The sequence below is a fragment of the Drosophila serrata genome, unplaced genomic scaffold (assembly GCF_035046125.1).
Source record: "Drosophila serrata isolate PLE 108 unplaced genomic scaffold, ASM3504612v1 contig_165, whole genome shotgun sequence".
In the NCBI taxonomy this organism is placed as follows: Eukaryota; Metazoa; Arthropoda; class Insecta; order Diptera; family Drosophilidae; genus Drosophila; species Drosophila serrata.
This window is the reverse complement of record NW_028257063.1, coordinates 1,727,682-1,754,492: the sequence shown is the minus strand read 5'-3', so window position 1 is coordinate 1,754,492 and position 26,811 is coordinate 1,727,682. Positions and strand designations below refer to the sequence as shown.

The 26,811-nt window shown below is 33.5% G+C and overlaps 3 protein-coding genes across 7 annotated transcripts in view; 2 read left to right on the top strand and 1 right to left on the bottom strand.

Moving 5' to 3' along the window:
* Positions 1-26,060, top strand: part of Rae1 (ribonucleic acid export 1) — a 47,734-nt gene extending 21,674 nt beyond the window's left edge. Inside the window, exons 2-3 of one of the 2 annotated variants that reach the window (XM_086826968.1) lie at positions 24,676-25,294; positions 25,357-26,060. In XM_086826968.1, the coding sequence (XP_086683094.1) occupies positions 24,887-25,294; positions 25,357-25,989 (1,041 nt within the window). In that variant the 5' untranslated portion in view covers positions 24,676-24,886 and the 3' untranslated portion in view covers positions 25,990-26,060. Of the gene's footprint in view, positions 1-24,663; positions 25,295-25,356 lie in introns of both variants that reach the window. The other variant, XM_086826967.1, reaches the window with a different exon arrangement.
* Positions 1,167-4,521, top strand: pirk (poor Imd response upon knock-in). Its single transcript, XM_020944623.2, has one exon. It carries the CDS (start codon positions 3,529-3,531, stop codon positions 4,117-4,119), a length of 591 nt encoding a protein of 196 aa, XP_020800282.2. The 5' UTR covers positions 1,167-3,528; the 3' UTR covers positions 4,120-4,521.
* On the bottom strand, positions 25,679-26,742 carry ND-B12 (NADH dehydrogenase [ubiquinone] 1 beta subcomplex subunit 3). Of its 4 annotated transcripts, none has more exons than XM_020944926.2 (3): positions 26,540-26,742; positions 26,326-26,465; positions 25,679-26,266 (listed from the first exon to the last, which is right to left on the bottom strand). In XM_020944926.2, exons 2-3 carry the CDS (start codon positions 26,454-26,456, stop codon positions 26,074-26,076), a joined length of 324 nt encoding a protein of 107 aa, XP_020800585.2. In that variant the 5' UTR covers positions 26,457-26,465; positions 26,540-26,742; the 3' UTR covers positions 25,679-26,073. The 4 variants fall into 4 exon arrangements, with proteins under 4 accessions (XP_020800585.2, XP_086683096.1, XP_020800587.2 ...); XM_086826970.1 differs by having other exon boundaries at positions 25,953-26,266; positions 26,520-26,742; XM_020944928.2 differs by having other exon boundaries at positions 25,953-26,266; positions 26,643-26,742.
* Between the last annotated feature and the right edge of the window lie 69 nt (positions 26,743-26,811).

Here is a 26,811-nt window from a genome sequence, read left to right as displayed (position 1 = left end):
GAAAGCTCATACTGAAAGCACAAAGTTGGTGATGAGGTTCTTTGTTTACAAATAATGGTGAATGGCAATACAATAAAAATAATGTATTGTATCTTATGAATAAATGTACATTTCACTTATTTGTTGAATTTAGATAGCACAAGTATTGATAGATTTCCTCTCCCTCCTCGTCAGCAGCTTTGGAAACAGTTTGCACTATAAAGTCTTTTGATTCCTTGCTGAATCTTGCCACATTATCAGTAAGCCAGTGCTCCTTACTGATTTTATTTTGAACACGCCTTAGAATTCCTTTGGGCTCAAACGTTAGTACATCTACGAACCATCCTTGCTTACCAACACCAAAATCGTAATAGTGTTGACCATCTTTCTTTTTTAATTCATTTGCTGAAAACCTTTGTAGCAAGGTATCATCAGGTACTTTTGCCAGCGGTTTTTCACCATTTAGTAGAATTTTCTGCATGCGTTTCTCAAAATCAGATTCGAAAAAGGCTTTTCTGTTCTTGGAGATCGTGACTTCGTCTAGAGTCGCATTGGTTTCAGTTCCAATAGTTAAAACGTTCGAACTTGATGTCATTCTGGAATATGGGTAATTTTTTGAGAATTTTTCTTTAAAATACTTTATTTATTTTATTTTTTTTTAACTTACTTGGTCTATGAGCAGTAACGTGCGAAGTCTTCGAGTTTGGTTTATTTATGTACTTAATCAACGCCAAAGCTGCAAAGTCAAAAGCTCAAAACAAATTTATATATTAGGAATGGGATCTATTCCGATAGCTGGGTAATATTATTTCAACAGCTGATTTCATAGCTACCAATACCCCCACTTGGTATTATAATTGTAGTCAGAAACTTGTAAAAGTATGAAGGAGTCATTTCCAACCCTTTAAATCATATATTTTGTTGATCATCACGATCAGATGAATCTTTTTAGCTATTTCCGGCAGAAAATAATTTTGGTACATTTGTCTATTAGGGTGAACCATTAAATTAATCATAACTAAGCCAGAACAGCATTAATTTCAATTTGGAAAACACTTAAATATTACTTTTGTTTTTTCTTATTTTCCACAATTTTAACGATAATAATATGCCTATAATTTGTATAATTTCGTAAGGTCTAGCACCTTTCGATTTTTATACTGAAATTATGAAACCCTTCCGGTAACATACAACTTTCCCTGTAAATCTTTACTTGTTATTTGGCCTTGTTGCCCCATTGAGAGGTCATTTATTAGTTTATCTGCTACGCAAGCCCCTTGTCAGAGCTGTTCGCACCTTATCAACCGTCTGTCAATGCACTCGCAACATTAAGTCTATTTAATTTGGGAACTTGGGAAACAACAAACAAGGCCTCACATCGCTCTCTGATCCAAATTAGCAGATAAAACCCGTTGGGCATCGGTGATTTTTTATTTATTTTTGACGTTTTGGGGGGAGAATTAGTACGAGGCATTAGGAAGCGTGCTAGATAGGTGAGATAGTATTGTCAGGGGGTTTTTCTGGGCCAGCACCATTTCTCCATACATCTATCAGGTGTATTTATTATACACCTGGTAGTTAGTTCCTACAGGTTTTGTAATTGAGGCGTATCTGGTACTACGATTCAGCTGATATAACATATGTCGATTTGTACTTAATAAGGCATTTATTATTACTTTTTTTTTTTTGCAATTTCGACTTTGGTTGGTGTCGAGATAGCTGCTGAAAAGTCCCCGTTTACTGCCCTAAAATTGCGATCTAGCAAATAAATCATTTTATAATAATAATAATAATTATAATTGATTTGTCAACAAAAATGCAGCCAGAAAATAAATAGCGTAAAACGTTTACGCAACTGGGCAGCTGTTAGTGAGTGCAACCCATTTTATTTATACCTTTATAGGCTATGTAGCTCCGGTGCTTTCCCTCAATTGGCACAAATGTTTACATTCCCAGTTCTCCAGTGTGTGTTTATTCAAATGGCGCGATCTTGATCTGTATATAGTGCCCGGCGGTTCCGCTTGCCACCGATCTTGGCAACCGACTGAAAACGAAAACCCAACCTGAATCTGAACCTGAACCTGAGGCTGAGGCTGAAGCTGAACTTGAAACGAACGCTGGAGAGCTGGAGAAGCGACTCGAAATGGGAAGCTTTTTTGGAGCGTGAATTGTGCAAATTGCAAACAAATTGAATTGTTTATGTTTTTGCTTGTAAACAAAACCCGAGTCGCGAGGAAACGATTTCTCGGTCTTGTATAAGTAGTATCACCTAGCGACCGGGCTTCAAGTATCTATTAGCTATTCTACATAAAAGAGAGTACTTCTGGTATGGAAAACTTTATCGTCTTATCGGCGGAGGGTTATTACCCTCTTTTTTTTTTGTTGGGAGGTTCTTCTAATTATGTGGCATTTTTTGCTTCACATTTACGACCCATATCAAGGGACTTAACAATAATGATAAGAGTAGAAGTTGGCCAAAAATCCCCACCGAATTTTGGCTGCACTTCGGTTGCTGATAACTAATATGGGTTACACCAAGAAAAATGCGATTGGAATACAGTTTAGATATTCTAAATTTCATAGTGTTTAAAAAAAAATTAAATTAACTATAAAGGCATAAATATATAATGTATATTTAGGGGATATGGTTAAGATATTTCATTTGAATAAGGTTTTTTTTGTCTAATTTGTTTTTTCCTCACAGTGCATTGAGCGATAGTATTGAATTGTGAGGATGTTTGGCATTAAGATTAAGTTTACTATATTGATTGCTAGAGAAACACACAATAATATTAATTGAGTCGTAGTTTTTACCAAAATAAAAATCTAAATTATAACTAATACATTTAGAAGAAAAGTTTGATATGATTATGATGGGTAAGATATTATAAACTGTGATATATATTAATATTGTAATTGCTATTTAATGTTAGAGTTTCTGTTTCTCAGTGGAAAAAATTCAAGGATTTTCAGCTGTGAATGAGTATGGGCAGAGATAGCCAAACCCCTTACAATGGGCCACATCAACAGGTGGTGTCGCTTAGTCACACCAAATACCCAAAAACAAAAGACCAAAAACGACCTTATCAAAGGTGTCTCCCCTTGCAGGTGGCAGAGTGTCTCAAAATTCGATACTCTCATGCCTACGAGGTGATTTCCGTGCCGGCCCTCCGGCGAAATAAAAAAGCCCCGGCATAGAGCCGTTCGGCTGGTATAAAAGCGGCTCCCCAGGCGGCGATATCGTTCAATAGCCAAAGCACCAGCGTTCCCCAAACACACAGCAGCAGCAGCAGCAGACGCAATTTCCGCGATTTCGAAGCGAAAGCAAACCCGTAAAATACGTACTGATCCAGCAGGGAGTTCCCCCCAACGGAAGCACACACAATTGGATATTTTGACCTTAAACAGCAGTCGTTAGAGCCGGAGAATGAGCTAACTGAAAAGCGAAGAAGAGACGGTGATTTTTGCGAGTGATTAGCAGCGGAAAGAAACAACATCAGACAGCAACAGCAACCACAGCGAAAGCTGAGGTAATTCACACACAAAAACATGGGCGTTCGTGTGATAGAGACCGATTCGGCCAGCGATTCGTACGACGATGACGACTGCTCCACATGCCAGATGGCGCAGGGTAAAGCCCCCCACAGCGGCAGCAATAAGACGAAGCGGAATACTCCGCCACCGGAAACCACCATCTACGCCAGCAAGGATCTGGTGGGCAACCACAAGGAGTATCGCATCGAGAACAACTCGCGGGATCTGCGCATCATTGGCAACGGCAACCGGATACGGATAGTCAGCAATTCCGGCAGCCTCCAGGTCATTGGCAATGCCACCCGCCTGAAGATCCAGAACAACAGCGGATCGTTGAAGTACACCGGAAACGATGGACGCATCTACCTGGGCAGTGAGTCGCCACAGCAGGCCGTGGACTACACGGGCTGCAATGGTTTATTGAAGGTGGTCAGGTCCCTGGATCTGAGTGGCAATAAGAAGCAGAAGCCCAGCACAAGATCTCAGAAGGCCCAAAACAAGCCAAAGGCGGCTCCCACAGGCATTGAGATCGACAGCAATCTCACCATCGAGCACGGAGTATCCGGAAACATTGTGATCAAGAATGCCATTAATGTGAGCATTTAGAAACGGGCAAAGGCGGAAGAGGAGGAGGAGGACGAGGAGCTCGATCTCTAGTCAAAGACCAAAGATTTGTGTATCCATCCCAAAATCGTATTGCTGCAACTCTTGCCCAGTTCCTACCGACTGCAATTAGTCTTATCTGTGACTTTCGACTGCTACAACTAGAGTATTACCACAAACGCCACGTCGCTAGTCTAGAATATATATATATTCATCATGACCATTTTTAGCCTAAAATAATGATGTCCCCCGATTATGATTAGGAGGGACTTATTTATAGCCACAACCAACGCACAAAGAACAAAATGCCAGAGCTTCATTCCGAGAATGAATACTAAACTATAGTAACCAAAAACAAAATATAAAGTATATATATATATAATTAAAATACGTTGTAAAAACAAACAGTTTTTCTTTATAATGTATAGAAAATCCCCTGACTCCAAAGTACTTCACATTTTTCACTGGAGCTGTGTAAACTACCCAACCAACATTGCTTTTCCTTGGCATAACAAAGTGGGGCTTCATTATCTCATGCTTACTCGCTTTCCAGTCACAACTTCCGAGAATTGTCTTATTAATCACTGCGATTTCAATTCTGATGCAATGTCATCTCCGAACTGACCAATGACCCATTTTCTACGGTCACAGTAAAAAATAAAACAAAAAAGTACCCAGCACTTATGTACGACTTTTTATCGTTGGACCGATTAATTAATTAAATTTCGCTTTTCAATGGGTTGACGAGGCCGGTGCCCTTGGTTACGGTTACTCTCCAGTGCCGAATATCAATTCTAGGGGATTTTTTGTTTGAGGTGACAGTGGAATACAAAAACTACACATATGTACATTACCGAAATTCGTCGTGGGCTACCTTTGCACTCAGCTCGGACAGTGACAGACAGGTAAGAAATCAACGGATGAGATGGTGACTCTCTTTACATTTTTAAAAGAGGTCCCAACTTCCCAACAACTGATGACTTAAATGATTAAAAAAGTCAAGTTTTTTATCGGGAGGCAGTTCTTCTTAAAGCCATTTAGGAATATTTATTTTTAATAGTTTTGAAGACTAAAATCATAAAAATATATCCGGAAATACACTACTAAATACCATTACTACTTTATATACTCCCAGCGTCATCAATCATTTGCAAAAATATAAGCCTAATTTAAGATGTATCTTGTAATGCATATTTGAAAGCTTTACCTAACAAAAATATTAAAAACTCAGAACTAAGCCAAAACAGTATTCATTAAATTCGGAAAGCGCTCGTATGTCCATTTTTAGCAGGTTACTAAAACTGCATACTCCTTTTAAAATGTTAATTTTTTGCCGATTTTTGGAAATTTTAATGTAACCCCTTTCCATTTTTTTTCTAAAAATGAGAAAATTTCTTTTTTTGCCCGGATATAGCTAAAAAGATTCGCCTGTTGATGCTGATCAAGAATATATATGGTTTATAGGGTCGGAAATGACTCCTTCACTGCGTTTTAATCTTCTGACTGAAGCTTTACTCTGCAAAAAGGTATAAAAACAGACAATTTTCTAAAATAATCGGAGTTTTCCGAACATCATAATTAAGCCAAAATAGCATTAATTTTGATTCGGAAAGCTTTTCTGTGCAGGTTTTTAAAGCACTAACAAATCTGCATACTGCGTTGTTGATGCTGTTATAAGTTTTCGACTAAAATTATAATAACCTGCAAAAAGGTATAAAAACAGTCAATTTTTCCCAAAAATCATAGTTTAAAAAAACTCATAGCTAAGCTAATAAATCATTAATTTTAATTCGGAAAGCTGTTCTATGCTAGTTTTTAGTAGATTAACAATGCTGCATACTCAGTTTTCAAATTTAAAAAATTAAATTTTTTGTCAAAATTTGGCAATTTTAATGATGTAACCCCTTATAAAATTTTCAATTTTCGGAAAAATGACAAAAATTTATTTCTTGACCGGACATGGCTAGAACGACTGGGCTGTTGATGCTGATCAAGAATATATATGGTTTATAGGGTCGGAAATGACTCCTTCACTGCGTTTTAATCTTCTGACTGAAGCTTTACTCTGCAAAAAGGTATAAAAACAGACAATTTTCTTAAATAATCGGAGTTTTCCGAACATCATAATTAAGCCAAAATAGCATTAATTTTGATTCGGAAAGCCTTTCTGTGCAGGTTTTTAAAGCACTAACAAATCTGCATACTGCGTTTGTTGATGCTGTTATAAGTTTTTGACTAAAATTATAATAAGCAGCAAAAGGTATAAAAACAGGCAAGTTTTCCCAAAAATCATAGTTTAAAAAAACTCATAACTAAGCCAATAAATCATTAATTTTAATTCGGAAAACTGTTCTATGCTAGTTTTTAGTAGATTAACAATGCTGCATACTCAGTTTTCAAATTTAAAAAATTCAATTTTTTGTCAAATTTAGGCAATTTTAATGATGTAACCCCTTATAAAATTTTCAATTTTCGGAAAAATGACAAAAATTTATTTCTTGACCGGACATGGCTAGAACGACTGGGCTGTTGATGCTGATCAAGAATATATATGGTTTATAGGGTCGGAAATGACTCCTTCACTGCGTTTTAATCTTCTGACTGAAGCTTTACTCTGCAAAAAGGTATAAAAACAGACAATTTTCTTAAATAATCGGAGTTTTCCGAACATCATAATTAAGCCAAAATAGCATTAATTTTGATTCGGAAAGCCTTTCTGTGCAGGTTTTTAAAGCACTAACAAATCTGCATACTGCGTTTGTTGATGCTGTTATAAGTTTTCGACTAAAATTATAACAACCTGCAAAAAGGTATAAAAACAGGCAATTTTTCCCAAATATCATAGTTTAAAAAAACTCATAACTAAGCCAATAAATCATTAATTTTAATTCGGAAAGCTGTTCTAAGCTAGTTTTTAATAGATTAACAATGCTGCATACTCAGTTTTCAAATTTAAAAAATTCAATTTTTTGTCAAATTTTGGCAATTTTAATGATAATGATATAAAATTTTCAATTTTCGGAAAAATGACAAAAATTTATTTCTTGACCGGACATGGCTAGAACGACTGGGCTGTTGATGCTGATCAAGAATATATATGGTTTATAGGGTCGGAAATGACTCCTTCACTGCGTTTTAATCTTCTGACTGAAGCTTTACTCTGCAAAAAGGTATAAAAACAGACAATTTTCTTAAATAATCGGAGTTTTCCGAACATCATAATTAAGCCAAAATAGCATTAATTTTGATTCGGAAAGCTTTTCTGTGCAGGTTTTTAAAGCACTAACAAATCTGCATACTGCGTTTGTTGATGCTGTTATAAGTTTTCGACTAAAATTATAATACCCTGCAAAAAGGTATAAAAACAGGCAATTTTCCCCAAAAATCATAGTTTAAAAAAACTCATAACTAAGCCAATAAATCATTAATTTTAATTCGGAAAGCTGTTCTATGCTAGTTTTTAGTAGATTAACAATGCTGCATACTCAGTTTTCAAATTTAAAAAATTCAATTTTTTGTCAAATTTTGGCAATTGTAATGATGTAACCCCTTATAAAATTTTCAATTTTCGGAAAAATGACAAAAATTTATTTCTTGACCGGACATGGCTAGAACGACGGGGCTGTTGATGCTGATCAAGAATATATATGGTTTATAGGGTCGGAAATGACTCCTTCACTACGTTTTAATCTTCTGACTGAAGCTTTACTCTGCAAAAAGGTATAAAACCAGACAATTTTCTTAAATAATTGGAGTTTTCCGAACATCATAATTAAGCCAAAATAGCATTAATTTTGATTCGGAAAGCCTTTCTGTGCAGGTTTTTAAAGCACTAACAAATCTGCATACTGCGTTTGTTGATGCTGTTATAAGTTTTCGACTAAAATTATAATAACCTGCAAAAAGGTATAAAAACAGGCAATTTTTCCCAAAAATCATAGTTTAAAAAAACTCATAACTAAGCCAATAAATCATTAATTTTAATTCGGAAAGCTGTTCTATGCTAGTTTTTAGTAGATTAACAATGCTGCATACTCAGTTTTCAAATTTAAAAAATTCAATTTTTTGTCAAATTTTGGCAATTTTAATGATAATGATATAAAATTTTCAATTTTCGGAAAAATGACAAAAATTTATTTCTTGACCGGACATGGCTAGAACGACTGGGCTGTTGATGCTGATCAAGAATATATATGGTTTATAGGGTCGGAAATGACTCCTTCACTGCGTTTTAATCTTCTGACTGAAGCTTTACTCTGCAAAAAGGTATAAAAACAGACAATTTTCTTAAATAATCGGAGTTTTCCGAACATCATAATTAAGCCAAAATAGCATTAATTTTGATTCGGAAAGCTTTTCTGTGCAGGTTTTTAAAGCACTAACAAATCTGCATACTGCGTTTGTTGATGCTGTTATAAGTTTTCGACTAAAATTATAATACCCTGCAAAAAGGTATAAAAACAGGCAATTTTCCCCAAAAATCATAGTTTAAAAAAACTCATAACTAAGCCAATAAATCATTAATTTTAATTCGGAAAGCTGTTCTATGCTAGTTTTTAGTAGATTAACAATGCTGCATACTCAGTTTTCAAATTTAAAAAATTCAATTTTTTGTCAAATTTTGGCAATTGTAATGATGTAACCCCTTATAAAATTTTCAATTTTCGGAAAAATGACAAAAATTTATTTCTTGACCGGACATGGCTAGAACGACGGGGCTGTTGATGCTGATCAAGAATATATATGGTTTATAGGGTCGGAAATGACTCCTTCACTACGTTTTAATCTTCTGACTGAAGCTTTACTCTGCAAAAAGGTATAAAACCAGACAATTTTCTTAAATAATTGGAGTTTTCCGAACATCATAATTAAGCCAAAATAGCATTAATTTTGATTCGGAAAGCCTTTCTGTGCAGGTTTTTAAAGCACTAACAAATCTGCATACTGCGTTTGTTGATGCTGTTATAAGTTTTCGACTAAAATTATAATAACCTGCAAAAAGGTATAAAAACAGGCAATTTTTCCCAAAAATCATAGTTTAAAAAAACTCATAACTAAGCCAATAAATCATTAATTTTAATTCGGAAAACTGTTCTAAGCTCGTTTTTAGTAGATTAACAATGCTGCATACTCAGTTTTCAAATTTAAAAAATTCAATTTTTTGTCAAATTTAGGCAATTTTAATGATGTAACCCCTTATAAAATTTTCAATTTTCGGAAAAATGACAAAAATTTATTTCTTGACCGGACATGGCTAGAACGACGGGGCTGTTGATGCTGATCAAGAATATATATGGTTTATAGGGTCGGAAATGACTCCTTCACTGCGTTTTAATCTTCTGACTGAAGCTTTACTCTGCAAAAAGGTATAAAAACAGACAATTTTCTTAAATAATCGGAGTTTTCCGAACATCATAATTAAGCCAAAATAGCATTAATTTTGATTCGGAAAGCTTTTCTGTGCAGGTTTTTAAAGCACTAACAAATCTGCATACTGCGTTTGTTGATGCTGTTATAAGTTTTCGACTAAAATTATAATACCCTGCAAAAAGGTATAAAAACAGGCAATTTTTCCCAAAAACCATAGTTTAAAAAAACTCATAACTAAGCCAATAAATCATTAATTTTAATTCGGAAAACTGTTCTAAGCTCGTTTTTAGTAGATTAACAATGCTGCATACTCAGTTTTCAAATTTAAAAAATTCAATTTTTTGTCAAATTTTGGCAATTTTAATGATGTAACCCCTTATAAAATTTTCAATTTTCGGAAAAATGGCAAAAATTTATTTCTTGACCGGACATGGCTAGAACGACTGGGCTGTTGATGCTGATCAAGAATATATATGGTTTATAGGGTCGGAAATGACTCCTTCACTGCGTTTTAATCTTCTGACTGAAGCTTTACTCTGCAAAAAGGTATAAAAACAGACCATTTTCTTAAATAATCGGAGTTTTCCGAACATCATATTTAAGCCAAAATAGCATTAATTTTGATTCGGAAAGCCTTTCTGTGCAGGTTTTTAAAGCACTAACAAATCTGCATACTGCGTTTGTTGATGCTGTTATAAGTTTTCGACTAAAAATATAATAACCAGCAAAAAGGTATAAAAACAGGCAATTTTCCCCAAAAATCATAGTTTAAAAAAACTCATAACTAAGCCAATAAATCATTAATTTTAATTCGGAAAGCTGTTCTATGCTAGTTTTTAGTAGATTAACAATGCTGCATACTCAGTTTTCAAATTTAAAAAATTCAATTTTTTGTCAAATTTTGGCAATTTTAATGATGTAACCCCTTATAAAATTTTCAATTTTCGGAAAAATGACAAAAATTTATTTCTTGACCGGACATGGCTAGAACGACTGGGCTGTTGATGCTGATCAAGAATATATATGGTTTATAGGGTCGGAAATGACTCCTTCACTGCGTTTTAATCTTCTGACTGAAGCTTTACTCTGCAAAAAGGTATAAAAACAGACCATTTTCTTAAATAATCGGAGTTTTCCGAACATCATATTTAAGCCAAAATAGCATTAATTTTGATTCGGAAAGCCTTTCTGTGCAGGTTTTTAAAGCACTAACAAATCTGCATACTGCGTTTGTTGATGCTGTTATAAGTTTTCGACTAAAAATATAATAACCTGCAAAAAGGTATAAAAACAGGCAATTTTCCCCAAAAATCATAGTTTAAAAAAACTCATAACTAAGCCAATAAATCATTAATTTTAATTCGGAAAGCTGTTCTATGCTAGTTTTTAGTAGATTAACAATGCTGCATACTCAGTTTTCAAATTTAAAAAATTCAATTTTTTGTCAAATTTTGGCAATTTTAATGATGTAACCCCTTATAAAATTTTCAATTTTCGGAAAAAAGACAAAAATTTATTTCTTGACCGGACATGGCTAGAACGACGGGGCTGTTGATGCTGATCAAGAATATATATAGTTTATAGGGTCGGAAATGACTCCTTCACTGCGTTTTAATCTTCTGACTGAAGCTTTACTCTGCAAAAAGGTATAAAAACAGACAATTTTCTTAAATAATCGGAGTTTTCCGAACATCATAATTAAGCCAAAATAGCATTAATTTTGATTAGGAAAGCTTTTCTGTGCAGGTTTTTAAAGCACTAACAAATCTGCATACTGCGATTGTTGATGCTGTTATAAGTTTTTGACTAAAATTATAATAACCTGCAAAAAGGTATAAAAACAGTCAATTTTTCCCTAAAATCATAGTTTAAGAAAACTCATAACTAAGCCAATAAATCATTAATTTTAATTCGGAAAACTGTTCTAAGCTCGTTTTTAGTAGATTAACAATGCTGCATACTCAGTTTTCAAATTTAAATTAATTTAAATTTAATTTAATTCAATTTTTTGTCAAATTTTGGCAATTTTAATGATGTAACCCCTTATAAAATTTTCAATTTTCGGAAAAATGACAAAAATTTATTTCTTGACCGGACATGGCTAGAACGACGGGGCTGTTGATGCTGATCAAGAATATATATAGTTTATAGGGTCGGAAATGACTCCTTCACTGCGTTTTAATCTTCTGACTGAAGCTTTACTCTGCAAAAAGGTATAAAAACAGACAATTTTCTTAAATAATCGGAGTTTTCCGAACATCATAATTAAGCCAAAATAGCATTAATTTTGATTCGGAAAGCTTTTCTGTGCAGGTTTTTAAAGCACTAACAAATCTGCATACTGCGTTTGTTGATGCTGTTATAAGTTTTCGACTAAAATTATAATACCCTGCAAAAAGGTATAAAAACAGGCAATTTTCCCCAAAAATCATAGTTTAAAAAAACTCATAACTAAGCCAATAAATCATTAATTTTAATTCGGAAAGCTGTTCTATGCTAGTTTTTAGTAGATTAACAATGCTGCATACTCAGTTTTCAAATTTAAAAAATTCAATTTTTTGTCAAATTTTGGCAATTTTAATGATGTAACCCCTTATAAAATTTTCAATTTTCGGAAAAATGACAAAAATTTATTTCTTGACCGGACATGGCTAGAACGACGGGGCTGTTGATGCTGATCAAGAATATATATAGTTTATAGGGTCGGAAATGACTCCTTCACTGCGTTTTAATCTTCTGACTGAAGCTTTACTCTGCAAAAAGGTATAAAAACAGACCATTTTCTTAAATAATCGGAGTTTTCCGAACATCATATTTAAGCCAAAATAGCATTAATTTTGATTCGGAAAGCCTTTCTGTGCAGGTTTTTAAAGCACTAACAAATCTGCATACTGCGTTTGTTGATGCTGTTATAAGTTTTCGACTAAAAATATAATAACCAGCAAAAAGGTATAAAAACAGGCAATTTTCCCCAAAAATCATAGTTTAAAAAAACTCATAACTAAGCCAATAAATCATTAATTTTAATTCGGAAAGCTGTTCTATGCTAGTTTTTAGTAGATTAACAATGCTGCATACTCAGTTTTCAAATTTAAAAAATTCAATTTTTTGTCAAATTTTGGCAATTTTAATGATGTAACCCCTTATAAAATTTTCAATTTTCGGAAAAATGACAAAAATTTATTTCTTGACCGGACATGGCTAGAACGACGGGGCTGTTGATGCTGATCAAGAATATATATAGTTTATAGGGTCGGAAATGACTCCTTCACTGCGTTTTAATCTTCTGACTGAAGCTTTACTCTGCAAAAAGGTATAAAAACAGACAATTTTCTTAAATAATCGGAGTTTTCCGAACATCATAATTAAGCCAAAATAGCATTAATTTTGATTCGGAAAGCTTTTCTGTGCAGGTTTTTAAAGCACTAACAAATCTGCATACTGCGTTTGTTGATGCTGTTATAAGTTTTCGACTAAAATTATAATACCCTGCAAAAAGGTATAAAAACAGGCAATTTTCCCCAAAAATCATAGTTTAAAAAAACTCATAACTAAGCCAATAAATCATTAATTTTAATTCGGAAAGCTGTTCTATGCTAGTTTTTAGTAGATTAACAATGCTGCATACTCAGTTTTCAAATTTAAAAAATTCAATTTTTTGTCAAATTTTGGCAATTTTAATGATGTAACCCCTTATAAAATTTTCAATTTTCGGAAAAATGGCAAAAATTTATTTCTTGACCGGACATGGCTAGAACGACTGGGCTGTTGATGCTGATCAAGAATATATATGGTTTATAGGGTCGGAAATGACTCCTTCACTGCGTTTTAATCTTCTGACTGAAGCTTTACTCTGCAAAAAGGTATAAAAACAGACAATTTTCTTAAATAATCGGAGTTTTCCGAACATCATAATTAAGCCAAAATAGCATTAATTTTGATTAGGAAAGCTTTTCTGTGCAGGTTTTTAAAGCACTAACAAATCTGCATACTGCGATTGTTGATGCTGTTATAAGTTTTTGACTAAAATTATAATAACCTGCAAAAAGGTATAAAAACAGTCAATTTTTCCCTAAAATCATAGTTTAAGAAAACTCATAACTAAGCCAATAAATCATTAATTTTAATTCGGAAAACTGTTCTAAGCTCGTTTTTAGTAGATTAACAATGCTGCATACTCAGTTTTCAAATTTAAAAAATTCAATTTTTTGTCAAATTTTGGCAATTTTAATGATGTAACCCCTTATAAAATTTTCAATTTTCGGAAAAATGACAAAAATTTATTTCTTGACCGCACATGGCTAGAACGACTGGGCTGTTGATGCTGATCAAGAATATATATGGTTTATAGGGTCGGAAATGACTCCTTCACTGCGTTTTAATCTTCTGACTGAAGCTTTACTCTGCAAAAAGGTATAAAAACAGACAATTTTCTTAAAAAATCTGAGTTTTCCGAACATCATAATTAAGCCAAAATAGCATTAATTTTGATTCGGAAAGCCTTTCTGTGCAGGTTTTTAAAGCACTAACAAATCTGCATACTGCGTTTGTTGATGCTGTTATAAGTTTTTGACTAAAATTATAATAACCTGCAAAAAGGTATAAAAACAGGCAATTTTTCCCTAAAATCATAGTTTAAGAAAACTCATAACTAAGCCAATAAATCATTAATTTTAATTCGGAAAACTGTTCTAAGCTAGTTTTTAGTAGATTAACAATGCTGCATACTCAGTTTTCAAATTTAAAAAATTCAATTTTTTGTCAAATTTTGGCAATTTTAATAATGTAACCCCTTATAAAATTTTCAATTTTCGGACAAATGACAAAAATTTATTTCTTGACCGCACATGGCTAGAACGACTGGGCTGTTGATGCTGATCAAGAATATATATGGTTTATAGGGTCGGAAATGACTCCTTCACTGCGTTTTAATCTTCTGACTGAAGCTTTACTCTGCAAAAAGGTATAAAAACAGACCATTTTCTTAAATAATCGGAGTTTTCCGAACATCATATTTAAGCCAAAATAGCATTAATTTTGATTCGGAAAGCCTTTCTGTGCAGGTTTTTAAAGCACTAACAAATCTGCATACTGCGTTTGTTGATGCTGTTATAAGTTTTCGACTAAAAATATAATAACCAGCAAAAAGGTATAAAAACAGGCAATTTTCCCCAAAAATCATAGTTTAAAAAAACTCATAACTAAGCCAATAAATCATTAATTTTAATTCGGAAAGCTGTTCTATGCTAGTTTTTAGTAGATTAACAATGCTGCATACTCAGTTTTCAAATTTAAAAATTCAATTTTTTGTCAAATTTTGGCAATTTTAATGATGTAACCCCTTATAAAATTTTCAATTTTCGGAAAAATGACAAAAATTTATTTCTTGACCGGACATGGCTAGAACGACGGGGCTGTTGATGCTGATCAAGAATATATATAGTTTATAGGGTCGGAAATGACTCCTTCACTGCGTTTTAATCTTCTGACTGAAGCTTTACTCTGCAAAAAGGTATAAAAACAGACAATTTTCTTAAATAATCGGAGTTTTCCGAACATCATAATTAAGCCAAAATAGCATTAATTTTGATTCGGAAAGCTTTTCTGTGCAGGTTTTTAAAGCACTAACAAATCTGCATACTGCGTTTGTTGATGCTGTTATAAGTTTTCGACTAAAATTATAATAACCTGCAAAAAGGTATAAAAACAGGCAATTTTTCCCAAAAATCATAGTTTAAAAAAACTCATAACTAAGCCAATAAATCATTAATTTTAATTCGGAAAACTGTTCTAAGCTCGTTTTTAGTAGATTAACAATGCTGCATACTCAGTTTTCAAATTTAAAAAATTCAATTTTTTGTCAAATTTTGGCAATTTTAATGATGTAACCCCTTATAAAATTTTCAATTTTCGGAAAAATGGCAAAAATTTATTTCTTGACCGGACATGGCTAGAACGACTGGGCTGTTGATGCTGATCAAGAATATATATGGTTTATAGGGTCGGAAATGACTCCTTCACTGCGTTTTAATCTTCTGACTGAAGCTTTACTCTGCAAAAAGGTATAAAAACAGACAATTTTCTTAAATAATCGGAGTTTTCCGAACATCATAATTAAGCCAAAATAGCATTAATTTTGATTCGGAAAGCTTTTCTGTGCAGGTTTTTAAAGCACTAACAAATCTGCATACTGCGTTTGTTGATGCTGTTATAAGTTTTCGACTAAAATTATAATACTCTGCAAAAAGGTATAAAAACAGGCAATTTTCCCCAAAAATCATAGTTTAAAAAAACTCATAACTAAGCCAATAAATCATTAATTTTAATTCGGAAAGCTGTTCTATGCTAGTTTTTAGTAGATTAACAATGCTGCATACTCAGTTTTCAAATTTAAAAAATTCAATTTTTTGTCAAATTTTGGCAATTTTAATGATGTAACCCCTTATAAAATTTTCAATTTTCGGAAAAATGGCAAAAATTTATTTCTTGACCGGACATGGCTAGAACGACTGGGCTGTTGATGCTGATCAAGAATATATATGGTTTATAGGGTCGGAAATGACTCCTTCACTGCGTTTTAATCTTCTGACTGAAGCTTTACTCTGCAAAAAGGTATAAAAACAGACAATTTTCTTAAATAATCGGAGTTTTCCGAACATCATAATTAAGCCAAAATAGCATTAATTTTGATTAGGAAAGCTTTTCTGTGCAGGTTTTTAAAGCACTAACAAATCTGCATACTGCGATTGTTGATGCTGTTATAAGTTTTTGACTAAAATTATAATAACCTGCAAAAAGGTATAAAAACAGTCAATTTTTCCCTAAAATCATAGTTTAAGAAAACTCATAACTAAGCCAATAAATCATTAATTTTAATTCGGAAAACTGTTCTAAGCTCGTTTTTAGTAGATTAACAATGCTGCATACTCAGTTTTCAAATTTAAAAAATTCAATTTTTTGTCAAATTTTGGCAATTTTAATGATGTAACCCCTTATAAAATTTTCAATTTTCGGAAAAATGACAAAAATTTATTTCTTGACCGCACATGGCTAGAACGACTGGGCTGTTGATGCTGATCAAGAATATATATGGTTTATAGGGTCGGAAATGACTCCTTCACTGCGTTTTAATCTTCTGACTGAAGCTTTACTCTGCAAAAAGGTATAAAAACAGACAATTTTCTTAAAAAATCTGAGTTTTCCGAACATCATAATTAAGCCAAAATAGCATTAATTTTGATTCGGAAAGCCTTTCTGTGCAGGTTTTTAAAGCACTAACAAATCTGCATACTGCGTTTGTTGATGCTGTTATAAGTTTTTGACTAAAATTATAATAACCTGCAAAAAGGTATAAAAACAGGCAATTTTTCCCTAAAATCATAGTTTAAGAAAACTCATAACTAAGCCAATAAATCATTAATTTTAATTCGGAAAACTGTTCTAAGCTAGTTTTTAGTAGATTAACAATGCTGCATACTCAGTTTTCAAATTTAAAAAATTCAATTTTTTGTCAAATTTTGGCAATTTTAATAATGTAACCCCTTATAAAATTTTCAATTTTCGGACAAATGACAAAAATTTATTTCTTGACCGCACATGGCTAGAACGACTGGGCTGTTGATGCTGATCAAGAATATATATGGTTTATAGGGTCGGAAATGACTCCTTCACTGCGTTTTAATCTTCTGACTGAAGCTTTACTCTGCAAAAAGGTATAAAAACAGACCATTTTCTTAAATAATCGGAGTTTTCCGAACATCATATTTAAGCCAAAATAGCATTAATTTTGATTCGGAAAGCCTTTCTGTGCAGGTTTTTAAAGCACTAACAAATCTGCATACTGCGTTTGTTGATGCTGTTATAAGTTTTCGACTAAAAATATAATAACCAGCAAAAAGGTATAAAAACAGGCAATTTTCCCCAAAAATCATAGTTTAAAAAAACTCATAACTAAGCCAATAAATCATTAATTTTAATTCGGAAAGCTGTTCTATGCTAGTTTTTAGTAGATTAACAATGCTGCATACTCAGTTTTCAAATTTAAAAATTCAATTTTTTGTCAAATTTTGGCAATTTTAATGATGTAACCCCTTATAAAATTTTCAATTTTCGGAAAAATGACAAAAATTTATTTCTTGACCGGACATGGCTAGAACGACGGGGCTGTTGATGCTGATCAAGAATATATATAGTTTATAGGGTCGGAAATGACTCCTTCACTGCGTTTTAATCTTCTGACTGAAGCTTTACTCTGCAAAAAGGTATAAAAACAGACAATTTTCTTAAATAATCGGAGTTTTCCGAACATCATAATTAAGCCAAAATAGCATTAATTTTGATTCGGAAAGCTTTTCTGTGCAGGTTTTTAAAGCACTAACAAATCTGCATACTGCGTTTGTTGATGCTGTTATAAGTTTTCGACTAAAATTATAATAACCTGCAAAAAGGTATAAAAACAGGCAATTTTTCCCAAAAATCATAGTTTAAAAAAACTCATAACTAAGCCAATAAATCATTAATTTTAATTCGGAAAACTGTTCTAAGCTCGTTTTTAGTAGATTAACAATGCTGCATACTCAGTTTTCAAATTTAAAAAATTCAATTTTTTGTCAAATTTTGGCAATTTTAATGATGTAACCCCTTATAAAATTTTCAATTTTCGGAAAAATGGCAAAAATTTATTTCTTGACCGGACATGGCTAGAACGACTGGGCTGTTGATGCTGATCAAGAATATATATGGTTTATAGGGTCGGAAATGACTCCTTCACTGCGTTTTAATCTTCTGACTGAAGCTTTACTCTGCAAAAAGGTATAAAAACAGACAATTTTCTTAAATAATCGGAGTTTTCCGAACATCATAATTAAGCCAAAATAGCATTAATTTTGATTCGGAAAGCTTTTCTGTGCAGGTTTTTAAAGCACTAACAAATCTGCATACTGCGTTTGTTGATGCTGTTATAAGTTTTCGACTAAAATTATAATACTCTGCAAAAAGGTATAAAAACAGGCAATTTTCCCCAAAAATCATAGTTTAAAAAAACTCATAACTAAGCCAATAAATCATTAATTTTAATTCGGAAAGCTGTTCTATGCTAGTTTTTAGTAGATTAACAATGCTGCATACTCAGTTTTCAAATTTAAAAAATTCAATTTTTTGTCAAATTTTGGCAATTTTAATGATGTAACCCCTTATAAAATTTTCAATTTTCGGACAAATGACAAAAATTTATTTCTTGACCGGACATGGCTAGAACGACGGGGCTGTTGATGCTGATCAAGAATATATATAGTTTATAGGGTCGGAAATGACTCCTTCACTACGTTTTAATCTTCTGACTGAAGCTTTACTCTGCAAAAAGGTATAAAACCAGACAATTTTCTTAAATAATTGGAGTTTTCCGAACATCATAATTAAGCCAAAATAGCATTAATTTTGATTCGGAAAGCCTTTCTGTGCAGGTTTTTAAAGCACTAACAAATCTGCATACTGCGTTTGTTGATGCTGTTATAAGTTTTCGACTAAAATTATAATAACCTGCAAAAAGGTATAAAAACAGTCAATTTTTCCCTAAAATCATAGTTTAAGAAAACTCATAACTAAGCCAATAAATCATTCATTTTAATTCGGAAAGCTGTTCTATGCTAGTTTTTAGTAGATTAACAATGCTGCATACTCAGTTTTCAAATTAAAAAAATTCAATTTTTTGTCAAATTTAGGCAATTTTAATGATGTAACCCCTTATAAAATTTTCAATTTTCGGAAAAATGACAAAAATTTATTTCTTGACCGCACATGGAACGACTGGGCTGTTGATGCTGATCAAGAATATATATGGTTTATAGGGTCGGAAACGACTCCTTCAATGCGTTTTAATCTTCTGACTGAAGCTTTACTCTGCAGAAAGGTATAAAAACAGACAATTTTCTTAAAAAATCTGAGTTTTACGAACATCATAATTAAGCCAAAATAGCATTAATTTTGATTCGGAAAGCTTTTCTGTGCAGGTTTTTAAAGCACTAACAAATCTGCATACTGCGTTTGTTGATGCTGTTATAAGTTTTTGACTAAAATTATAATAACCTGCAAAAAGGTATAAAAACAGTCAATTTTTTGTCAAATTTTGGCAATTTTAATGATGTAACCCCTTATAAAATTTTCAATTTTCGGACAAATGACAAAAATTTATTTCTTGACCGGACATGGCTAGAACGACTGGGCTGTTGATGCTGATCAAGAATATATATGGTTTATAGGGTCGGAAACGACTCCTTCAATGCGTTTTAATCTTCTAAAACCAGACAATTTTCTTAAATAATTGGAGTTTTCCGAACATCATAATTAAGCCAAAATAGCATTAATTTTGATTCGGAAAGCCTTTCTGTGCAGGTTTTTAAAGCACTAACAAATCTGCATACTGCGTTTGTTGATGCTGTTATAAGTTTTCGACTAAAATTATAATAACCTGCAAAAAGGTATAAAAACAGTCAATTTTTCCCTAAAATCATAGTTTAAGAAAACTCATAACTAAGCCAATAAATCATTCATTTTAATTCGGAAAGCTGTTCTATGCTAGTTTTTAGTAGATTAACAATGCTGCATACTCAGTTTTCAAATTAAAAAAATTCAATTTTTTGTCAAATTTAGGCAATTTTAATGATGTAACCCCTTATAAAATTTTCAATTTTCGGAAAAATGACAAAAATTTATTTCTTGACCGCACATGGAACGACTGGGCTGTTGATGCTGATCAAGAATATATATGGTTTATAGGGTCGGAAACGACTCCTTCAATGCGTTTTAATCTTCTGACTGAAGCTTTACTCTGCAGAAAGGTATAAAAACAGACAATTTTCTTAAAAAATCTGAGTTTTACGAACATCATAATTAAGCCAAAATAGCATTAATTTTGATTCGGAAAGCTTTTCTGTGCAGGTTTTTAAAGCACTAACAAATCTGCATACTGCGTTTGTTGATGCTGTTATAAGTTTTTGACTAAAATTATAATAACCTGCAAAAAGGTATAAAAACAGTCAATTTTTTGTCAAATTTTGGCAATTTTAATGATGTAACCCCTTATAAAATTTTCAATTTTCGGACAAATGACAAAAATTTATTTCTTGACCGGACATGGCTAGAACGACTGGGCTGTTGATGCTGATCAAGAATATATATGGTTTATAGGGTCGGAAACGACTCCTTCAATGCGTTTTAATCTTCTGACTGAAGCTTTACTCTGCAAAAAGGTATAAAAACAGACAATTTTCTTATATGTTTTTATACCTTTTTGAAGAATATATTTTAAGTCAGAAGCTTGCAACGCAGTGAAGGAGTCGTTTCCGACCCTATAAACCATATATATTCTTGATCAGCATGAACAGCCCAGTCGTTCTGGCCATGTCTGGTTAAAAAATAATTTTTTTAAATTTTTCCGAAAATTGACAATTTTATAAGGGGTTACATTATTAAAATTGCCAAAATTTGACAAAAAATTGAATTTTTTAAATTTGAAAACTGAGTATGCAGCATTGTTAATCTACTAAAAACTAGCATAGAACAGCTTTCCGAATTAAAATTAATGATTTATTGGCTTAGTTATGAGTTTTTTTAAACTATGATTTTTGGGAAAAATTGCCTGTTTTTATACCTTTTTGCAGGTTATTATAATTTTAGTCAGAAACTTATAACAGCATCAACAAACGCAGTATGCAGATTTGTTAGTGCTTTAAAAACCTGCACAGAAAAGCTTTCCGAATCAAAATTAATGCTATTTTGGCTTAAATATGATGTTCGGAAAACTCCGATTATTTAAGAAAATTGTCTGTTTTTATACCTTTTTGCAGAGTAAAGCTTCAGTCAGAAGATTAAAACGCATTGAAGGAGTCGTTTCCGACCCTATAAACCATATATATTCTTGATCAGCATCAACAGCCCAGTCGTTCTAGCCATGTGCGGTCAAGAAATAAATTTTTGTCATTTGTCCGAAAATTGAAAATTTTATAAGGGGTTACATCATTAAAATTGCCAAAATTTTACAAAAAATTGAATTTTTTAAATTTGAAAACTGAGTATGCAGCATTGTTAATCTACTAAAAACTAGCATAGAACAGTTTTCCGAATTAAAATTAATGATATATTGGCTTAGTTATGAGTTTTCTTAAACTATGATTTTAGGGAAAAATTGACTGTTTTTATACCTTTTTGCAGGTTATTATAATTTTAGTCAGAAACTTATAACAGCATCAACAAACGCAGTATGCAGATTTGTTAGTGCTTTAAAAACCTGCACAGAAAGGCTTTCCGAATCAAAATTAATGCTATTTTGGCTTAATTATGATGTTGGGAAAACTCCGATTATTTAAGAAAATGGTCTGTTTTTATACCTTTTTGCAGAGTAAAGCTTCAGTCAGAAGATTAAAACGCAGTGAAGGAGTCATTTCCGACACTATAAACCATATATATTCTTGATCAGCATCAACAGCCCAGTCGTTCTAGCCATGTGCGGTCAAGAAATAAATTTTTGTCATTTTTCCGAAAATTGAAAATTTTATAAGGGGTTACATCATTAAAATTGCCAAAATTTGACAAAAAATTGAATTTTTTAAATTTGAAAACTGAGTATGCAGCATTGTTAATCTACTAAAAACTAGCTTAGAACAGTTTTCCGAATTAAAATTAATGATTTATTGGCTTAGTTATGAGTTTTCTTAAACTATGATTTTAGGGAAAAATTGCCTGTTTTTATACCTTTTTGCAGGTTATTATAATTTTAGTCAAAAACTTATAACAGCATCAACAAACGCAGTATGCAGATTTGTTAGTGCTTTAAAAACCTGCACAGAAAGGCTTTCCGAATCAAAATTAATGCTATTTTGGCTTAATTATGATGTTCGGAAAACTCAGATTTTTTAAGAAAATTGTCTGTTTTTATACCTTTTTGCAGAGTAAAGCTTCAGTCAGAAGATTAAAACGCATTGAAGGAGTCGTTTCCGACCCTATAAACCATATATATTCTTGATCAGCATCAACAGCCCAGTCGTTCTAGCCATGTCCGGTCAAGAAATAAATTTTTGTCATTTTTCCGAAAATTGAAAATTTTATAAGGGGTTACATCATTAAAATTGCCAAAATTTGACAAAAAATTGAATTTTTTAAATTTGAAAACTGAGTATGCAGCATTGTTAATCTACTAAAAACTAGCATAGAACAGTTTTCCGAATTAAAATTAATGATTTATTGGCTTAGTTATGAGTTTTCTTAAACTATGATTTTAGGGAAAAATTGACTGTTTTTATACCTTTTTGCAGGTTATTATAATTTTAGTCAAAAACTTATAACAGCATCAACAAACGCAGTATGCAGATTTGTTAGTGCTTTAAAAACCTGCACAGAAAAGCTTTCCGAATCAAAATTAATGCTATTTTGGCTTAATTATGATGTTCGTAAAACTCAGATTTTTTAAGAAAATTGTCTGTTTTTATACCTTTTTGCAGAGTAAAGCTTCAGTCAGAAGATTAAAACGCATTGAAGGAGTCGTTTCCGACCCTATAAACCATATATATTCTTGATCAGCATCAACAGCCCAGTCGTTCTAGCCATGTGCGGTCAAGAAATAAATTTTTGTCATTTTTCCGAAAATTGAAAATTTTATAAGGGGTTACATCATTAAAATTGCCAAAATTTGACAAAAAATTGAATTTTTTAAATTTGAAAACTGAGTATGCAGCATTGTTAATCTACTAAAAACTAGCATAGAACAGTTTTCCGAATTAAAATGAATGATTTATTGGCTTAGTTATGAGTTTTCTTAAACTATGATTTTAGGGAAAAATTGACTGTTTTTATACCTTTTTGCAGGTTATTATAATTTTAGTCGAAAACTTATAACAGCATCAACAAACGCAGTATGCAGATTTGTTAGTGCTTTAAAAACCTGCACAGAAAAGCTTTCCGAATCAAAATTAATGCTATTTTGGCTTAATTATGATGTTCGGAAAACTCCGATTATTTAAGAAAATTGTCTGTTTTTATACCTTTTTGCAGAGTAAAGCTTCAGTCAGAAGATTAAAACGCAGTGAAGGAGTCATTTCCGACCCTATAAACTATATATATTCTTGATCAGCATCAACAGCCCCGTCGTTCTAGCCATGTCCGGTCAAGAAATAAATTTTTGTCATTTTTCCGAAAATTGAAAATTTTATAAGGGGTTACATCATTAAAATTGCCAAATTTTGACAAAAAATTTAATTTTTTAAATTTGAAAACTGAGTATGCAGCATTGTTAATCTACTAAAAACTAGCATAGAACAGCTTTCCGAATTAAAATTAATGATTTATTAGCTTAGCTATGAGTTTTTTTAAACTATGATTTTTGGGAAAAATTGACTGTTTTTATACCTTTTTGCAGGTTATTATAATTTTAGTCGAAAACTTATAACAGCATCAACAAACGCAGTATGCAGATTTGTTAGTGCTTTAAAAACCTGCACAGAAAAGCTTTCCGAATCAAAATTAATGCTATTTTGGCTTAATTATGATGTTCGTAAAACTCAGATTTTTTAAGAAAATTGTCTGTTTTTATACCTTTTTGCAGAGTAAAGCTTCAGTCAGAAGATTAAAACGCATTGAAGGAGTCGTTTCCGACCCTATAAACCATATATATTCTTGATCAGCATCAACAGCCCAGTCGTTCTAGCCATGTGCGGTCAAGAAATAAATTTTTGTCATTTTTCCGAAAATTGAAAATTTTATAAGGGGTTACATCATTAAAATTGCCAAAATTTGACAAAAAATTGAATTTTTTAAATTTGAAAACTGAGTATGCAGCATTGTTAATCTACTAAAAACGAGCTTAGAACAGTTTTCCGAATTAAAATTAATGATTTATTGGCTTAGTTATGAGTTTTCTTAAACTATGATTTTTGGGAAAAATTACATGGATATGACTTGTCGGATATGACTCCTTCACGGCGTAACAAGCTTCAAATTAAAATTAGAATACCCTAAAAGTGTATAATTAGCTATTTTACTATTGTTACAATATTAAATCTTTTTGGCTTAGTAATGGCTTTTTAAAAATTGATTTCTTCACAAAAATGATCATAAAGTTATATCAATAACTATTATTTACTAATTTAAAATAAGTAGCAAAATGTACAAATTTATTGTGTAAATTAGTTTACATTACAGACTCCCGCTAAATTGACTTAAATTGTTGGGTCTGGCCAAATAGCCATATCTAGCCATAAAAGAGCTAATACGATTTTCGAAGGTGGCAACGCGGCGTTCCAGTTATCGATAAAATTGCATTATTTTGTGCAAATGGGAAAATACAAAAAATAATCTCTAAATAAGAAATTGAAATAAAACAAACATTTTGCGACACTTGAAGCACAAGATAATGTTTGGCGCCACGCAATCCAACAACCGGATGAACGACTTCGAGGTGGCGTCGCCCCCGGACGACTCCGTCTCGGCGTTGGAATTCAGCCCGAGCACGCTACAAAAGAACTTCCTCGTTGCCGGCAGCTGGGACAACAGCGTCCGCTGCTGGGAGGTGGAGCAGAATGGCGCCACCGTGCCCAAGTCGATGAAAACAATGGGCGGACCGGTGCTGGACGTGTGCTGGTCAGACGACGGCAGCAAGGTGTTCGTGGCCTCCTGCGACAAGCAGGTTAAACTCTGGGACCTGGCCTCCGACCAAGTGATGCAAGTGGCGGCCCACGACGGCCCGGTGAGGACGTGCCACATGGTCAAGGGTACAAACTACACATGCCTGATGACCGGTTCCTGGGACAAGACCTTAAAGGTGAGAAGTGAATAATCTAGGGATAACAACATTGTGAACTACTCTCTTTGTGATTACTGCAGTTCTGGGACACGCGGTCGCCCAATCCTATGATGGCCATCAACCTGCCGGAGCGCTGCTACTGTGCCGACGTGGACTACCCCATGGCCGTAGTTGGCACCGCCAACCGTGGCCTGATTATATACTCGCTACAGAACAGCCCTACGGAGTACAAGCGGCAGGAGAGCCCGCTCAAGTACCAGCACCGCACCATATCAATCTTCAAGGACAAGAAAAAGGAGCCCACCGGCTACGCCCTGGGCAGCATTGAGGGTCGTGTTGCCATTCAGTACGTGAATCCGGCAAACCCCAAAGATAACTTCACATTCAAGTGCCACCGGACTACAGGCACCACGGGTTTCCAGGACATCTACGCCGTGAATGATATCGCATTCCATCCCGTACACGGCACTCTGGTGACCGTCGGCTCCGACGGCACCTTCAGCTTCTGGGACAAGGATGCCCGAACCAAGCTCAAGTCCAGTGAGGCCATGGATCAGTCGATCACCAAGTGCGGCTTCAACGCGAACGGCCAGATCTTTGCTTACGCTGTAGGCTACGACTGGTCCAAGGGCCACGAGTACTTCAACCCGGCCAAGAAGCCCCAAATCTTCCTGCGTTCGTGCTACGACGAGTTAAAGCCTCGCATCAATTGATCGGAAGACTTTTTTAGTTTTAGTGAAATCCCATATATGTACTGCGAATAATCAGATTCGACCAAGTTTAATCAATTTAGCTATTTAATGGTGTCCCTCATCGTGGCCGTGACCATGTCCATGGCCGCCCTGGCCCTTGCCGATTCCTAGGCCATACTCTACGGCGACGGTGGCCAGGAATGCACAGAATCCGACTCCGAGGCCGCGGAACATGAAGGTGTTTAAGCGAGATCTGTGCGTGCCAAAGGCCTTGGGTTCGTAGCGCCAGGCCTCGTTCCTGCGACGAAGTAAAGGTAATGAATTTTAACAAGTTTCTAGTCGATTTAGGCAACTCACCTGAGCCATGGATCCTTCAGTCCCTGGCGGCCAAGAGCTTCCTTTACCTCCACCAGCTGGGGTACATTTTCCACCTTGTAGGTGGAGGCATGCGGCACCGTGTAGGGTTCACCGTGATGATGTCCGCCCATATTTATGCACTGGAATTCGAGAAAGAATTGGTGTCAGAAATACTCCAGAAAGCACTGTTTAACCTCTTGCCCTCAAGAATTACATAAGAATGTTTATGTTTGTCAAACGTAGAGACGTGTTGGCAACTATAAAATTGTTTGACAGGAAACGCAGCCTTCTTTTGTTTTTAAAGCTGCTTGTCCCACCTTAACTGTTTTATTTTAAGAAAATATGGCCAGAAATGTAAAATTTTAATTACTACGCACAGTTGACTTAGGGATGAACGAATGGCGATAGCACCCAAACAGCTGATTTATCGATATATCGTCACAGTTGACATAGGGATGATAGGATAGCGATAAACGTAATACGGTA

Excerpts from the sequence above, each read along its gene's own strand:
- ND-B12 (XM_020944926.2), bottom strand. The coding sequence starts at position 26,456 with ATGGGCGGACATCATCACGGTGAACCCTACACGGTGCCGCATGCCTCC. Across the intron at positions 26,267-26,325 it reads CTGAAGGATCCATGGCTCAG|GAACGAGGCCTGGCGCTACG; the intron begins GTGAGTTGCCTA and ends ACTTCGTCGCAG.
- pirk (XM_020944623.2), top strand. The coding sequence starts at position 3,529 with ATGGGCGTTCGTGTGATAGAGACCGATTCGGCCAGCGATTCGTACGAC.